The sequence below is a fragment of the Falco peregrinus genome, chromosome 7 (genome assembly GCF_023634155.1).
Source record: "Falco peregrinus isolate bFalPer1 chromosome 7, bFalPer1.pri, whole genome shotgun sequence".
Lineage (NCBI taxonomy): Eukaryota > Metazoa > Chordata > Aves > Falconiformes > Falconidae > Falco > Falco peregrinus.
The window spans coordinates 35060646-35079742 of NC_073727.1; the positions used below are offsets into that span (position 1 = coordinate 35060646).

General features: G+C 40.8%; 1 protein-coding gene across 7 annotated transcripts in view; it reads right to left on the minus strand.

Moving 5' to 3' along the window:
• The window catches only part of PTPRK (protein tyrosine phosphatase receptor type K), a 412034-nt gene that overhangs the window by 310317 nt on the left and 82620 nt on the right, over window positions 1-19097 (minus strand). For all 7 annotated transcript variants that reach the window (XM_055810498.1, XM_055810497.1, XM_055810504.1 and 4 more), the window contains exon 2: window positions 11712-11834. In XM_055810498.1, the coding sequence (XP_055666473.1) occupies window positions 11712-11834 (123 nt within the window). The remainder of the gene's footprint in view (window positions 1-11711; window positions 11835-19097) is intronic.

Here is a 19097-nt window from a genome sequence, read left to right on the forward strand (position 1 = left end):
AAATGCTTAGTTCATACTGTTTGTTGACTTTCTCTATAGTAGTAAGGTATGTCTGATCTATGTTTATATATAGCTAGGTTTTCTTCCTCAAGGGAGTTAAAAATGGTTTGATCCAAAATGGAGTAAAAAGCTGTTATATCCTGACAGCTGCTCTTTAGGAAGACAAAAGAGAAGGAAGAAATTTATATTTGGGTTTTTAAGATGGTGTTTTGTGAATTTTTGAATGGCAAAATACTGAAGCATTGAGAAAGTACTCACTAATCCCCTGTTAATCAGCATTTTGGTGCATACATGGTTCTAACGTTACATTAGATGCGTTAACACAAGCAGGTCTTCCCAGCGCTGTGAAATACACATGTCCCTAAACCAGTAACAGCTGCCCCAGTGCAGCATACAACCAAGCTAACTCAAACCCAGGGAGAGAGTGGGGCCATCTTTCCTACCTCAGGAACACAAGGTTAGCTGGAATATCTCCAGATAGTCCAGCACTGTACATTGTAAGTGTACGTTTAAGTTCTGCACTTCTATCCATTTTTTCTGAAGCTGTGATTATACTGTAGAATAGACTGTGAGCTTTAAAAGCTATTTCCTCTGAAACAAAATAAGAGCTAAATGCATCTTCGCTTCATGAAACAAAGAACAAAATCAAGAGTGCACAAAAAAAAAAAAAGGAAGTGGAAAAAAGGAAAGGAATCATGCCCTTGGGCTTTTATTAGTCAAGAGTATTTTGTAATTACACCTCGCCAAAGTAGAGTCCTGATACCAGCCAGGTGTTGGTTTTTTTTTTTTTTCAAGTCCAGTAGGACAAGTGTAAAACATTCAGTGAAAAAGCAGACTGGTGTTTCCATAGCTGTCTGGTAGGACATCTGCCTTCTCTATACTTTTCCACTGACGCACAGACACTGCTACAAGCAATTTATTCCCCAGCTTACCTGGAACCTCTGTTCTTTCTGTTCTTGGTAACTTGACCTGGATTCAGTATCACTGCGTCTATTCTGCTATTGTGGATGGCAAGGAGAATGAGCCTCAGTTTCCAAGCCAGCTGGTGACAGCTGGCTTTGCCCATGTAGACCAGGTTCAACACCTTCTGGAGAAGACAGGCTCATACCTGGCACACACCTGCACCTCATCATACCTGCCCCAGCTCTCCTCTGGAGCCCTGTTAACAACTGCTGTCCACATTACATTTTTCCTTCGGTTTACACTACCAGAAATAGTAAAAGGGACATTCTGCATCCACCTGAGAAATGTATTTACAGCGTAATGTCTCAGGCACAGCACATGCATTGTAAACTGCAGGACATGAGGGGACACAGCACAAGCAAAGCTGCAATAGCATTAGAAGATGGCCCAATTTGAGAAGCAGTAAATTTGAGGCAACATGGTCGCTACCTAAATATCCCAAGTTGTCAGCACCTAGACCCAGGTTTCTTCTCAGAAGAAACTCAATGGCTCACTCCAGCCATAAACCCTGAAGAAACCAGCATGTCTGCTATGTTGACAATGAAAAGGGCTCAAGCTCTTGTAGGGAAATGGGAGTAAACCAAACTAACACTGTGAGTATGCAAACTGAAAAGAGGGGATGCAAAGAGGTACATATCCTTTCCCAAATCACACACAAGCTGCCCTGTAAAACACGCATCATCTCCCTTTGTATAGCTGCAAGTGCTGGCCCACTGTACAGCACATAATCCCACTTGTACCTCCCCCAGGAAAGCAGAAGACCACGTAACTTGTGATAGCTAAGCTATCTGAGCCTGTGACATGGCTGACAGCTCTGGTGAATGACCTCTTGAAGGAGACAAAAAGTCCTTTAAGAGAAAGGATACAATGGGAAAAAACCCACAAAGTTACTTTTGTCTTGTCCAAAACATATACTATATAAAATGCAAATCAAAGTTTAAAATGTATGATCTAATTCAAGTTATCTTGCTTGCTAGTTTTAACTACAGTTCAAATCCGTTTAAAATCCACCCACTTGTGGACAGAAGCAACATATTTTGGAATGAAATAATGCAATACATTTTTAAAGGACTATGTTTTTCAAGCGGGTCATGTTCATCATGGGTTTAATTTCTGAATAATAATCTAAAATCTACACTAAAACATGTTTAAAGGAGACTACACTTTCAAGTTCAGGAGGAGATGAGAAGAAATGAAGACAGCTTCAGATGACACCGTAACCGTGGCAGCAACATTACCCATGCTAATGATTAAGCAAGATTCATAAACAAACACAAAACATCACCTATGAGGCAAAGTAACACAACTGAACCTGTTCCCACACCTGACATAAACCTCCTCCTCTAATACATCCACCTAAGCAATTGCCTCTTCACAGCCTACATACTTGTAAATGAGGTTTGTGTGACCCTCAACACTTGTCTTTTCAAAGAATCTCTATAAAGAGAGGTGGGAAAGGAAACAAAATAATCCCAGCAAGGATGGGAACAGGGGGGAGATATGAAACAAGCCTTACTGATCATAATTAGCTCAGTAACAGCAACTTGAACAAGTATCTCTACAAGTAAATGATAGAAATGGCCAAATTAAAAAAAATCTTACTGTTTCCTCAACACAGTTGTTACATTAGTTCACCACAACTTAAGAAATATGTTTGAATCTATTCAGTTGATTCAAAACTGTTCTGAAAATAATATAAGTTTTATTATTACCACAGCTTTAATCACTATGAACAAACGTCAATGACTGCTGCATCAGCACAGACTTGCAGCCAAAGCACAATAAGGGAACATAAATTACATACAGAGCAGCAAAAGGGTGAGAGCTCAAAAATCCATATTTAAGCAGACAGGAAAATTTCAGGCGCTCTACGTGAAAAAAATATGGATGAAAGCATCACTTGCCTTGGTTTTCTTGCCATTATGTGGCTTACTGAATTTCACCTCATCTTACTTCGAAGGTTTTTTGTTTGTTTTTGCAGGCATTGCTTCTGTTGTTGGGGTTGTCATTGCTCAGGTTATAGAGGTGTAGGTAATTCAGATACTAGTTTCCAGTTGTATAATAGGTCCTGTATTAAAAGTGGGACTGGGAATACCCTTACTGTGCAGTGAATTCAAGGCATCTCACTGATTCGCTTCCACTAATAAGAGGCTTTGCTTCCAATGTGACAAAAGTGAGAATATAGTATGGGGAAGGGGAGATAGTCTCTCAGATGATGAGCTACTCATGCACAGAGTTACCACAGCACTCTGACTGCAGAAATACATAGTATTTCTGAAGCTTATTGCTTCAGAAATAATAATCTGCATTAACCACCACTGTACATTCCTCATTCTATTATGGGGCTTTTTTCCATCTTGTCTGAACACCATTCTTTTCATATGCCATGATGTTCTTCCTTCACTCACTCCCCCAAATAATTCCAAGGCCCTGTTTTTAATTTCCCTCTTCTAAGTAGTAATTTTTTTTTACTTTTTCCCCCCTACTTCTAAGATGGCCTCTTCTACAGCTCCTGCATGACAGCCTGTAGTTATATTGTTGCTTGAACCTGGCATTCATCCATTGGACTGCTAAAAATTGCACACAGGCGAGAGGGAGTGGAAACCAGAGCGATAAGGTTTCCAGTAAGGGCAACCAACAAAAATGTCAAAGCTAAAGAATAGGAGCAGCCAGAAATATGGGGAAGGGAGCCACCTACACTTGTGGCAAATTGAAGCAACCATATAAACATAAATTAAGTTCACGTACACTTGTCTGCTTTTTATCTTTTCTGTGAAAGGGTCCAGCCAAAGGATGCCAAACAGAGGGTACAAAGTCACCAGATGGGCTGACCCTATGGCACGCTCTATGGGCAGAAGCACATGAGCAGTGTCCATGCTCTGAGCCGGATGAAGCCACATGAGCAGCAGAAGTACATGAGCTCACGTCTGGCCCTCCACTACACTCTAAGATAGCCAGAAAATTTGAAGACAAGGCCAACTGCTGTTATCTCGGGGGTGGGACACACAGATACACACAGACACACGTGCACAGGCTGAGACTGAAAACAATGGTAGGACAATGACACAGCATGCAGATACAGTACTCAAAAGCAGGGCTAGCTTGCTCCTGTCCACACAGGGAAGCTGGGAGAAATCAAACAAGCCCTACTCCTCAGCTGTGCTTCAGGCTTCCAGACTTGCACACTCTGAACACTAAATAAATCAAATGATCTGGAACACCTTCCACGCTAACAAGGTGTTATTTAAACCCTGTTTTCCCTGCAACTCTGAAAGACTAGCATAGTACCATCTCGCTTTTTGTACATTCTTCACAATGCTACCTAAACAGCAGCTTCAGGTAATGCCTCTTGCTGACATTCAGAGTTCCTCGAGGAGCAGCTGACTTCATATAAGCAACGGAACACTTCCACTTACAGCCCGGGCTCCTGACTAATTGTGGTAAGGGTTGACAAGAATTAGACATTTCCTCACCCCGCAACAGTGCTACACTGTGCCAATACCATTTGAACATCTCACGATGCAGATACTGGAGGCTAGAAAACTGCACCATGCAAAGGCGGCTGCATCATGAGCAAGAACACTATTATGAATGCTCTGATGGTACCAGCACGGCAAAGGTGGATTTGCTCAAAACACACCTACTACTTTAGAACTTTATCTATAGCAAATGGATTTCTCACCTTGCTTTGATTTACTACTCCCGATTAAGAGTAATAAACTAATAGGCTTCAAATACTAAACTAGGAAAGAAAAAAAAAGAAACAGAGGGAACAGTTTCTCAGTAGGCAGCATTTTATACAGCTTCCACTGGAGTTTGGATATGCTATACTCAAAACAATAATCTGACAGATTTTCTAAAACATAATTGATATCAATAAAATAACTCATTTGACATGTACAAGCCATTAAAAAGATAAGCTATTCAAGAAGAAATGAGCAGCTTTTTGGAAATCTATATTGCATATAAGAGATATGGCTAAACAAAATAGTATTACAATTTTCAAGGGCGGGGGGACGGGGACAAACCAAACCACAACCAGCCAAATATCAGTCTATGTAATCAAGTATAGCAGCTAGCCTTGAAGGTGAAGTATATTTTGTGCAAATACAGCAAGTAATCTTTTAAGTGTTCAGTCTTTCACCACCCAAACGAAACAGAATAAATCCATCCATGCCAATGAATGAAAAACCAACACATCAGTATTATATGAGAAAGTCATCTCTATTTATACAAAAAACTTGCTTTTACTAACCCTGTGCCTAAATTTCTTGATTTTAAAAAATGGCTTATCTGAATGTACCAAAGCACTGCTGCACTGTGCATTATCTAAAAAGCTTTCCCCTGCACCCCCTCCTCGCTTCACTTTATACCAAGTGAAGTGTGCTTGGGAACAACAGGGAATCCTTGGAATTAGTCAATAGATTGATCAGTACACTGTACTGAGCCAGCCAACTAGGATTAGGATGTTTACAGCTGTTCTTTTAAGGTAGACAATAATTGCACTGCACTAACAAGGTAGGCTTCTTTCTGTTAAAGATGCTACAAATACCAGAGACAAGAAACCAGCCACAAGGCTTACTGAACAAGAAAAGCAGTGAAATATGTTTTTCTGATCAGGGAAGTACTTCAAATAAATTCAGCCCTGTAATATATTGACAAGTTTAACAGGAAACAATATCAGTCACCTTCTGGGGCCAAGGAGTATATGAAAACTGAAGTATCTAAAGAGGAGAAAAAAAAATTCGCTCAGTCACCTTAAATAAAACTCATCTAGACCATCACATAAGAAATTCTGGTTGTCTCACTTCCTTTCACATTCCTTTAGTGGCCCCAAACACATATCCAAGCTTTCACAATTATTTTCGTAATGTAATAACCCAGATAAGCTTTCAATGATCAAACTTTAAAATACTACCTTCCTGAATTGCATTTGCCAATCCATGAACTAGTCAACAAATTCCCCTTGTGCACAGTTTCTCTGATCTAGTACCTTTATACTAGCAATGCAAGTCATACAGCCATGCAAGCAAAACCTTGAAAAGCGCGTTCTCCGCTGTTCACTAGACTGGTAAACATTATTAGTCTATTAAAATAAAGAGACCCAGAAAGCATTCTATTTAAACTTCACCCTTCTGCAGTGCAAAACAATAAGCTGGTGCATCATGTGTGGAGCAGCATGTCTGTACAAGAGCTCAGTAAGTCCAGACATGGTGAGGGTTCTCCTGCTGTTCGACAAGATCTCATCTTTCCAACACCTCAAGAAACACCCATCTTTCACCAGACACTGCTTCCCCGGTAACTTCTGTCTGACTGTACCCATATGCATTCATAGAATTTAAATTTATTCATGGGATGGTGGCTTCATTTCTCCAGGAGAAAAATTCAAGTGTAAGTGAAGTAAAAAGCCCAAAGTCTCATCTATATGACACCTACATTACAGCTTTCCTTCCTGAGCCACACTCACAGGAAATCTATATTAAAACACAAATTTCATGACCACCTGGCTCTCCTCTCTCATTCATACACTTCATAAACACTTATATTGGACCTGTGCTGAAATTCATTTTGGGTCATGCAGGTGACACAAAAGTTATTTCTTTTCTGTACAAGTTAAAATTTATATAGTGCACAACTGACCTTTCAGACGCAACAAATACTCAGCACTATTTGTACAGGAAAATTAAAGCTGCACACCAACCTAAGGGTGTAATTTTCATATTACTTTCAGATGCCCCAGATGTTTATACCACCCCCGTACCCACCCATGCCATTAGCTCCCATGGTCCTCATCAGTTGCACCAGTGTAACAACTCTTAGTGCTGCACGATGAGCAGGATTAACAAAGTGACCCATGCTGCATACTTTTGTTTTCCCCGTGTCATTAATTTCAATCCACACCAGTTCGCAAACACAGGCACATCAGAGCAACTGGGAAGAGGCAGCAAGATAACAATATGCCCCTGGGAAAGACAGGACACAGGAAAGAGCAGTCAGAGACAGTCTGTCTAAAACCCATATAGAAGAAACTTCCATCAAAGTGTGGCCTAAGATTACTTGTCAACACACTTCTCTCACCTCCATTACCTATCACCACGTATGTTCTCCACTCTGAAATAACCGTATAGTCTTCCATTAGCAACCCAAAAATGTCAGCCTAAACCAGAATACGTAACACTTTTCTTTTCAGGACTGTTTCTTTTCCTTTTTTTCGGAGTCGTGAGCTTAGTTTTATCCTTTAAAGTGGGGCAACAGGTAAGGTCATATACGTAATTTCTGCAAAGTAAAAAAAAAAATAATTTCTGCAATACTCTTCACTGTAAAAAAATTAAAGTTTGTGTTTGCAAAACACACTCTAATACTAAGGAACATCTTTACAGATTTAATCTGTTCTCCTTCAGTCATGCTAGATGACTTTAAGTCATGACAAGTAAGGACTTACCCCAGTACTGTTAATTTATTTTCCTCAGATTTCTAGAAAACCAATTAAAAAAAAATAGCACACATCCACTCTGGGCACATTATCCATCTGAGAGATCAGAAACAAGATGTCCATCTCAGCATGTCACTATTGTCCACTGTAATTTAGACATTCTTCAAAATGCATTTGTATCCAGGAGGGTAATAGCCCTTGTATTAAAAACGCCCTTCATTAAGTGGCTCCCCATCACACAGCCCATTACAGGCTCTCATGCCCCAGCCCTGCATAGCCTCAAAATAATGCTGCTTTTAACAGGCAAATCAAACACAGTAAATAAACTATCTTCTCTATCAAAGGGTAAAAACACCAGTAAATGTATTACTAATATGGATAAAATCACCCCTTTGCATGTTCTCAGTGATATAAGAAAGCACTATTATTTGCTTTGTGTTCTGCAAAACAAAGTTATCGACACACAATGAATAGTCCCCTAAAATAACTGAAAAAATCCATAGCCAGAATTGAACTTCATCTTAATAGCATTCTCTAATTTCTATTTTGTATTGTATAATGTATAAAAATCATACACTGGAAAACATAATGCAAGTTTAAAGAGTTTGCTTCAAGATATATATGCCTGTCTTCAGAGGTACAAAGACCCTCAGGTAAATATTTTGACTTAAGTTTTGTCACCATGTCTACAAAAGTAACACTTGATTACCAACTGTGCCCCACACAAAATGCAAATCCCACAGATGCAGAATCATTTCTACATAAGGAACAACTCAATAGTCTTGGACCATTCGACCTAGAATGATGTCAGAAGAAGGGTGCAGTTTTACTTTTGGTGTACAAAAAGAATTTGAATGGGTTGGGGAAGGTGACAAGGAATCTGCTTTGCTCACTTCCTGTACAGAAGACCAACATGTACCAAACAGAAGTCATGCACAAATTCAGAACAAGAATAGCTGCGTCTTCCCATGACTTGTAACAAACATTGGCACTGTTATAGGACACAGCAGATACGAGAAGTCTTCAAGGAGCCCACACACAATAAAGACAAAGCTGACAGGGCAAGAACATGAATTCATTGAGAACATCACAAATAAAGGCTTTTTCTAGCTGAGGAGATTCCTAAAGGCCAAACAGCCTGAAACTGGAAGAGTGCTGAGGGCATGATCACCACTCATTTGTCCTACCTCTGCATTTTTCCCTGGACAACTGCTAATGGCTATTCTCAAAACAACCGGACCTTTAGCTTGATCTAGTACAGTCACTTTTATATGCTCTTAGAAACCTCATGTTGGACACCAGGTGTTTTCCAAGGTTTTAATAAGTAATCCAAAGGTTTTATCATGTAAGCTGCAGTTCAAACAATTTACAAGTTGGTATGTAAAGCTGTACACAAGCACCTGCTCTAAGTGTTCACTTTATTTCAAAATTAATCATTATGTACTGCATTTATTTTTCCCATAACAGAACATAAGTGGCTTTTGCCTCTGCTCATAATTTGAGAAATACAATTTATGTCAGTATAAAAAAATTCTGAAGTCGCATTAATTACTCAGAGGTAATTACACTTGCCTTACCAATAGTATTTACTATCGCTATACCTGCAAAATGCTTTCCATTAGGAGAAGTTTTCACATTTTCATAGCACTTCAAAGCATGTGCCATTAGGTCCGAAATTTCCCATGATTTGTCCCTGTCCAAAGCACAATGTTAAGTTAAACTCCTCCCTTGAATCAAGAGTAAAACGTGAAGTCAGTTGTCATTTTTTCCCTATTTTTAACTGCCAAACAAACCAAACAAAACCCCCACTTTCCAAAGCTACTGAAGTCTAAAAATTCACATTTGAAAACTGAATATAATCCTTTATGACTAAGATGGTTCTGGGTGAATCTGGTAAAGTTAGAGTCCTGAAAGCCACACACTAAGCATAAGGGAATTATCTTTTCGGCATACTGGTAAAACAGTGTTCCTTCTGCGACAAAGCTGTACTGGAATACACATTTCCCTTACTAAGGTCAAGGCAGGACATTGTATTGTATTCCAGAGAAATGTAAGAGACAAGGGCTGCAAACACTACAAAGGGTGTCCACAGAGAAGACATCAACACGTGCGTTAGATGCACTGAGACTTATGCCTAGCTGAAGGATTATACAGCCTGAGAAGAAGAGATGGAGAGAAAACAGTCCCTGCCCCAGCACTTCAGTTTCTGTGCCTCTGCGTTTTTCTGGGTACCTTTTCTCTCCTATTGTTGTTTGACAGAGCAGGAAAAAGTGGGCTGACTCTGGTCCCTAGGAGATCGCCGGCTTCTACAAGTTAGGAAAGCCAGCATTTTCCAAAGTGGAAACAGCAGTAGTTTAATTTCACTAATACCTTCATTACCACATCTTATTCTACTTGGATAACTTCTCCACGAGCAGTGGACCGCTTTCTAACCTACAGTTTCAACAGCAATAAGGCAGGGTCAGCAGTATTAAAAAACTGCACAACAGATGACAGCACACAGTTATTTCCCTTCTGCTTTTGTATGAACCTTTTGCTGCTCCACTTCCTGCAGAACCACCAGAGGAATTCAGCACTCATTTTAGAACTGTTACATTCTTAGACTCGAGCACTTTTGTGTTTGAAATAGCACAACTCTAAGTATTTAGATACAGTACAGATGTTCAGAATATGAAGACTGAACTTCTTAAGGGCAGCTCATCAGATGAAACTGCTCACTTTTAGTCTAGATCTCAATTACCAAACATTAAGCTTTTGAACAGTGATCCACGTAGTCTAGAATTCTAACCAGAGGTATTAAAAATAATAATAGTAATCAGAGCTGCTTCTGTATTTGTTTTGGACTATCTCTGAAACATCCCTTTATTCTGCTAGATTTTATTTGGCAGCCACAATTTCACACAGATGTGAAAAGAGAATGTCTTCTAGAAGAGTCCACGTGTTACACTCAGAGGAAAAGGATCTGTAGCAGAACTGAACAGAAACCAGGTGCCAAAGTCAGAAAGCATTGTGTCATTTAACTCTGAAATCTGCCTAAGGATGACAGGTATGTTATCTGGGAGAAGGAAGAAGCAGCTATCTTGTCATTTAGATCCATTCAAAATACAGTTCCTCAGATTGCTGTTCTCCCTATACAAGGTGTGCCTGAGGTCTGAGAACACCCAAATTTATACAAAATGGTGCTTCCATCACAATTAAAATACCTCCAAGAATTTTAACAATCCACATAGGCTCTGAGAAATGCAAACTGAAAAGTAGCTCATTTCAGCCTTTCTAGGAGAGATACTGTTTTGGATTTATTAATACAAGACCATCATGAATGCTGATACTTCAGGGCTTAAATTTACTCTTCCGTATGCGAACTTGAAGCACCAAGCAGTCCATTAAATAAAGTGTAGATCTTAATTAACCTACTTTCAGACACAGGGCATAGTAACAGCTGCTCATATCAGTGACTCCAAAGTAGGGGGAACTCAGCTAGTTAGCAGTTAAGTAGAATTACATACGCTAACCACCACTATTAATGCACAATAATGTATAAAAGGCAGGGGAAGGAACAGCAAAGAGGTTAGGTTACTTCTGTGTGGCAACATTTCCCCCTCCTTCTCCACACACACACCTCACTTCACAAAACCTTTTACATACAAATAAAATAGCCACGACCTTTTTTCCTCCTCTGCATGATTAATTACTTAGTGTATTATTAATTGGAAAATGTAGCTGAATTTCAAATGCTTTCATTTTCTCAGCATATCATGCTGTCTGGGAAGCGACGATTAAGCTGTTCATCAAAGGTGAGCAGGCAAGGTCATGTAGGCTGCACCTCTTCAGTTATTCATTACCTGTCCTAAATAGTAATTAACAGCAGCAATATTTCCATAAATCAAAGTTTTTCTGATTACCTTCAGATGATGCGCGGTTGGGGAGTGGGAAAGGAAGGAATTAGCGTATGGGGGTTTGCATGTATCCTTTTTTTCACCATTTCTTCTAATGCAAACCTGAATAATTCAATCGATATAGTAGCTGTCATTTAAGATGCAGAATTTCACTGCGAGTCAACAGGAATTCCATGCAGAATGAAAAAGAGGTTATGGCTCCCTTTCTCCCTTTATGCCCCACAACTTCAAAGGCAAATTTGATCTAAGAAGGTGTCTCCATTACCAAGCCTGTTACATTTCTAATTTTTTTTTTCTTTTTATTACCTCTGTTATAAAGGTTAAAGTGGAGATCACAGAGTATGGCCTTGAGGCCATATTCAGTGAGGCTTAGAGTTTCTTAATAAACTTATCCCTCTAGTATCTGTGGAGTTTCTCACCTTGAGGCATCTCGGGTGGCAAATAGTGAGGCTCCTGAGCACTGACATGTACCCAGTCGAAGTCATCGTACAAGTCTTGGTGGTAGTCGCAGGGTCCAGGACCATCATCAAACGTGCATCCCCCTAGGAAAGAAACTCATAATTAGTTTATTTAAAAAGCAGAGGTATTCCTCCTGAGCATACCACACCTACAAAGCCCAAGCAACCTGTGGCATAGTTCACAGGCTTGCCTGTGCAAAGTTAAAACTCACAAGGAGCTCACCCATCATTGTTCCCCTCTTTTTTAAGATGTCTGTGCTTCACACAACCAATTTCCCCCAAGAGCACCTTCTTTCAGAGCAGGAGATCACAGGATGAGTCACTCAGCCCAAATGAAACCTGGCCCAGTGCCTCTGTGACAAAAAGCAACACACTATCTAAACCAAGAAGGAAACAGAAAATAGTGGACTAGGCTCAAAAATAAAAGCTGTAAATCAACAAGTCTGATGCACTGAATGCATAAGTTGTCCTAAAACCAACAACGAGCATAAATAATGTGCCCAAAACAAAATAATTAAAATTACTTAGAAATGAAATAATTGCTGCAGAATTGGATAATCTTGCTTTGTTAAGTCTAGCATAACAGTACACAAATTCAGGGTGCTTTTTCTGAGTGACAAAAACAATGGATACAAAAACCTTGCAAGAAAAGTTGTGAGAAGTGACAGGGAGAAAGAAGAATGGGAGGAATGTAAAGGGGTGGGGGAGGGAACGACAGGGACACAGACGGACAGACACAAAAAATTGCTATGTAACACAGCAACATCTGCCCTGTCTCATTCAGTAAATTTTTATTGCATTCTTAACTCAAGGCAATTAAGAAGGCTGGGGAAGAAAGAGAAGAAAACCTGATGATCATGGAAAGAGATCAAGGTTTCAGAAAGAAGAAACAAAGGAATCAAAAGATCCTGGTCAAAGAAAAAGTAAAGCATAAATACAAGAAAACACAGATGTCACGCATACAACTGCGGTATCAGTTATCTCCATTTATGGCACACAGTCCATGAGTTTCCTTCTGCTCAAAAATAAAAGGCAAGACCAGGAAAGAATGAAAAGAGCGAGAACACAGTGCATTCATCTTTATTTATGCAGTATATTTAAATCCAGAATAGAAGTTACATAAGAACTCAAGTATTAGATTATAAACAACCCTTGGAAATCAAGGAAGATATTTCTCACATCCTCCCAGTCCTAAGTAGTTTGGGCCTATCAGTCCAATTAACAACTGTCATTACAACAAAAATTCCTCATTACGAAGGCATCTCTAGACAGGAGCATTTTTGTTGACATTATTGTCTGACTTTGTGAAAACAAAATATGGGACAAATACTGCAAGTCCGAAGAACAAATGAAAAACCCTCATGGTGATACATTCTAGTGTCACCATGAGTCAACAGCACCGCATCAACAGCAAACACCCTCCCAAGCCTGCCAGGCTCTCAGCAGCCCACACTACACCCTGGAGGAGAATGGGCTGGAGGTGGGGAACAGGAGACTGAAGACCATACAAGACATACGTGGCCTGTAACTAGGGCAGACCAGAGGATAAGGAAAGGAGGAACAGGCATGTACGTAAACAAATTGAGGATAATTTTTATTTTTTTTTTTACCTACCCAGAATGGAATATTCAAATGTTACACAACAGGCAGAGTTTGTAAAAACAGTGCTCATATTTGGGGAAGAAGTCCCTTTTACAAAATTTCATCAGCAAATCTAGACTGTGTCCCAAACAGACTGTTTCATCTTCAGTTACAGACAACTCAATTCTCACAGTTCTGCATTAAGTATTTGTCATTTTAAATAAATGACAAAAACAAGTTTTAGCTAATTCTACTTCACTAAAAACCGTTGCCAGATACTCATTCCCAAGCACTTGCAGAACCACTTCTTAACCAGTGCTTTGGCTGCCAAGAACAACAGCCAAAGAGAACTCTACACTGTAGCAAAATCTCTGCTGAGTCCTTGTTCCATAAAACCTTGAAGCATCATATTCAGCTCCATGTTCGCAAAACCTTCTCAAATGATACCCCTGTGACAACATAAGCACAGCATCACCAACAGCACCAAAGTCCCAACATTTCATAGTCAGCACTGCGTTTGTTACTACATCACTGCTGAAGCCTGCAAGGCACAAAAAAAAGAAGTATTTGTGCATCAAAGAAATATTTATGCCTTTAAAAGTCCCAACTCCAATGCCCTATTACCACTGGGAGACTCTTCTAATTAACATATATTGTGATAAAGCCAGAAGGGCTTAAAACGTAAAACTTGGTTTGATTTAACTTACAATACCCTGCTATGATCACTCTACAGCAAAAATGTACATTTCCTTTGACATTTAATTGATAAATGAATAGCAGTTTCCCTTAAAGGGAAGCTATCACTGTCTGTTGTCCCAGCACCAAAATGACATATGGCTTTGAAGCACACGCCTGCAGGGCACCCATTACCCTTTTTAATGGTTTAAGTGCCCTCAGTATATAAATTTAAACTACCAATGAATCTTGTGGACTCATTTGGAAGATGAATGTCCTTAATTGCTCATCTTTGCTCCCACTATTAATTTTAGTTATCAGGGTTCTGATTAGCACTAACAACATGCCTGTTAATATAGAACAAGAAATCCAAACCTCCTTGTGCATAGTGCATCACTGCTGCATCCATAGAACAAGCAAGTGCCCATTTATTGCATGCACATTGAACAAAGATTATCAGGACAGATTATCAACCCTAAACAAAATCAACCCTGTAACAACTGCTTAAATCACGGAGCACACCACCTCTTACCAATGTATCGTGACATTTAAAGGCAAGTAAAGTAAAAGCCAATGCTGTAGTGATTCATCCGGTTTAAGAAAATGAGACAGACTAAGCATTTTAAACTGCCTGCAGACTACTCTTTATGACTTAAAACATGAGCAAATCTGGATCTCTCCTCTGTTTTAACAGTCAACTGCCTGCATGCTATTTCAGTAACTCTGGGTACTAAGAGACCAAACTAGTGTGACATGCTGTGTGGAAAACACAAGAAGAGATGGTGAGTGGGTGAAATCTGCAGTAATGTATTTTATTCCCAGTCATTTTTTCAAAACTATATGTATTTTAAATCAGTCTTCAACCACTCAAACATCTGAAAAGTACACTGTAGGTCAGGACTAGGACTGGTTAGCACCCTCACTCAGCTACTGGGCCACTCCCCACAATAACGTAACAGCACTGTTCAAGGAAGAACATGGATTGGCTTGATGAATGTTTAGTACCTTCCAACGAGGTTCAGCAGCTCATCTCAAATACATTTCACATTTGTTGCCCAGCATTTTGAGAACAGTCTGCTAATACCCAACAAACAATAAGTTAGGAATCTCCAACTCAGCCATTTGTAACTACAAACCAAAACCCAATAAAAAGGTACTTCAGTAACAACCACTGCCCTGTTAGGTATCACCATCACACTCCTTTAGGTACAGCTGATACATAACCTGAAATTTATCTTCAACACTACCCCGCCACTGGAATTTGTGCGTTAACTACCAACACATGCCATGCCACTAAAAGCAATTTCTGCCCATCTGGTCAATCTCCCAGCTGGAAGCACACCACACTGACACTGATAATCTGGACAAGAGGATCAAGTGCACCCTCATTAAGTTTGCAGACAACACCAAGTTGAGGGGGAGTGTTGATGTGCTGGAGGGCAAGAAGGCTCTGCAGAGGGATCTGGACCCATGGGCCGAGGCCAGTTGTATGAAGTTAAACAAGAAGCACCGGGTCACATTTGCATTTGGGTCACAGCAACCCCATGCAACACTACAGACTTGGAGAAGAGTAGCTGGGAAGCTTCCCAGTGGAAAAGGACCTGGGGATGCTAGTTCATGGCCAGCTGAACATGAGCCAGCAGTGTGCCCAGGTGGCCAGGAAGGCCAACAGCATCCTGGCTTGCATCAAAAACAGTGTGGCCAGCATGACTAGGAAAAGGATTGTTCTGCTCTACTGAGCACTGGTGATGGCACACCTTGAATCCTGTGTTCAGTTTTGGGCCCCTCACTGCCAGACAGACATTGAGGTGCTGGAGCGTGTCCACAGATGGGGAACGGAGCTGGTGAAGCCTCTGGAGCACATGTGTTAAGAGAAGCAGCTAAGGGAACTAGGGTTGTTTAGCCTGGAGAAGACTCCAGTGGGATCTTATTGCTCTTTACCACAACCTGAAAGGAGGTTGTAGACAGGCAGGGGTTGGTCTCATCTCCCATGTAACAAGCAATAGGAGAAGAAGAAATGGCCTCAATTTATACCAGGGAAGGTTTAGATTGGATGTTAGGAAAAAATTGTCTACTGAAAAGGTGCTCAAGCATTGGAACAGGCTGCCCATCTGATGTGGTGAAATCACCATCCCTGGACATGTTTAAAATAAATGTGTGGATGTGGTGCTTAGGGACATGGTTTAGTGGTGGCCTTGGCAGTACTGGGTTAACGGCTGGACTTGACAGTCTCAAAGGTCTTTTCCAAATTAAATGACTCTATGATGCTATGACATCCAAAGCAATACACCAGACTGGTCCAACCTCAACAGCCTGATGTGAGCTTGGGGACTGGCATGCAAGGCAGCCAGCATTTCATCCCTTCAAAATAATGCTGCCATCAAACATGGCCCAGAAGGGCCAGATGGGAATAAGCAGCACACTCTGCTGAAAGGCAACACCAACCAGAGCCATGACTTGCCACACCTGCAGCAGCCATCAAATAAGCCTCAACAATCAACTTCAAAAGAAAAATCAGGTGATCTATCAGAAACAAACACCCTACAGACAGCTGAAATTGTAAACTAGGAAAACAGAAGTAATTTTAAGTCTGTATGGTCATTTTGTCAAACATAACTGTATTTTGGGTCAATCAAATTTGTTCAGCTGTTGAAGTAGTATTTGGGAAACACATTCTACACAAACCATCGACTGTTTCCACTATCTTTTCCCATACTCTTCACGACATTATTAACATCAGCTTAAACACACCTAGAACTCTCATGCATTCTTCTTCCACATCCTTCTAAATGATAAGTGACAAATCATACTAGCCTCAAAAATTTCCTGACATGCACTTTCATTCATAAAAGAAACAATCTTAAGTGTTCATTATAAAAACAAACATATGAATATCCCACACCAAACTTTCAGAAATTAAAGCTCCACTAAGTAACAAGGTCATTAAGATTAACCTAAATTTAATAAAGATCACATAGTCAATGTTTACACATCACCTGTGGTGGTGGGTTGACCCTGCTGGATGCCAGGTGTCCAACAAAGCCACTCCATCACTCCCCTCCTTGGCTGGACAGGGGAGAGAAAATGTAACTATACACCTATGGGTCAAGACAAGGACAGCAAGATCACTTATTGATTAGTCATGGGCAAAACAGACTCTGACTTGGGGAAAATCAGTTTGATTTATTACCAGTGAAACTACAGTAAGATAATGATAAAAAAACCTAAACATTAAAACACCTTCCCTCCACCCCTCCCTTCTTCCTGGGCTCAACTTCATTCCCGAATTCTCTACCTCCTCCTGCCAAGCTGCACAGGGGGATGGGGAAAGGGGGTTCTGGTCAATTCATCACACGTAGTCTCTGCCGCTCCTTCCTCCTCACGGGGAGGACTCCTTACACGCTCCCCCTGCTCCAGTGTGGGTTCCCTCCCTCCCACAGGAGGCAGCTCTCCATGGAATCCTCCAACATGAGTCCTTCCCGTGGGCTGCAGTTCTACACAAACCGCTCCAGCGTGGGTTCCCCTTCCATGGAGCTCAGTCCTTCAGGAACAGACTGCTCCAGCGTAGGTCCCCCGTGGGGTCACAAGTCCTGCCAGCAAACCCACTCCATAGCGCGTGATCCTCTCTCCGGGCATCCACAGGTCCTGCCAGGAGCCTGCTCCAGCACAGGCTTCCCACGGGTCACAGCCTCCTTCGGACATCCCCCTGCTCCAGCGCGGGGTCCTCCACGGGCTGCAGGTGGGTACCTGCTCCAGCGTTACCCTCCATGGGCTGAGGGGCACAGCCTGCCTCACCATGGGCTTCACCACAGGCTGCAGGGGCATCTCTGCTCTGGCGCCTGGAGCACCTCATCCCCTCTCCTTTGTCACTGCCCTGGGTGTCTGCAGAGCTGTTGCTCTCACAGAGTCTCACTCCTCTCTGGCTGCAGTCACACAGTTCCCCCCCCCCCCCCCCTTTCTTAAACACATTATCCCAGAGGTGCTAGCACCATCACTGATGGGCTCAGCCTTGGCCAGCAGTGGGTCCCTCTTGGAGCCGGCTGGCATTGGCTCCACTGGACGTGGGGGAAGCTTCTGGCACCTCCTCATGGAAGCCACCCCCTGTAAGCCCCCCTGCTACCAAAAACTTGAAATGGAAACTCAGTACATCCATAAGAAGTTATTTGGAAGATGCTTGAATTTAAAGACAAACTGTATGTTTTGAAATGTTATCATGATATTTCCTTAGCACCAACACTCAGTTACTGACACTGCTCTGATTCTGGCATTATCCTACATCCTTTCATACAAACCCAGGAAAAAGAGCTGAATGGATTTTTCCCCACCAGGTTAAATTATAAAAAAGATTAAGCCTAAGAAAAGCATGTGTCAAACTCCCACTGATAAATTGACATCCACTACAACTTTGGGGTGGCCTCCCAGCTCATCAGCTCAGGACAGAAAGGAAAACTGATTCAGAGTTTGAACTAATTATCTTTAATCATTACAATTATTATAACCAGTGCTCTCACTATACTTCCTAGAGATCATGCCACTTTTACCGTTTAGAATGGAAACTGTCAATTGCACACAAATATTACATGAAATTTAGGATATCCGTAACATTTATTATGAATGGCATTATAGGGATGTGATACTGGAGATCTACTGACTTCCTGATAAAAGACACTTTCCACATATCACCTAAAAATTCTGTATGTCAATTTTATTAGACCTCAGTAACTCCAGTGCCCCTTAAAACACACTCAGAAAAATGACAGTAAAAAAACAATTTAAAATGTTCAGAAAACTACTAAATTGCAAAAATATTAAATACCTATTGATAAAACTAGCTGATGAAGAATAACACATATTTACTGGCCATGCCTTATACCATCTTTACAAAAAGACAACATCAGGGGTAGGAGAAGGGAACAGCTGGCATTCACTTTTCTAAATGCAACAAAGAATCTATTTCTTTCTCTTACGTCACACTTTCTACATAATTAAAAATAAAGAAAAAAATAGTATAACAAATTATATGCAACAATAGGAACAAGGCACGCACTTTTAAGTCTCCTATAGTTACAATATCTATCCTACAGAACTCCC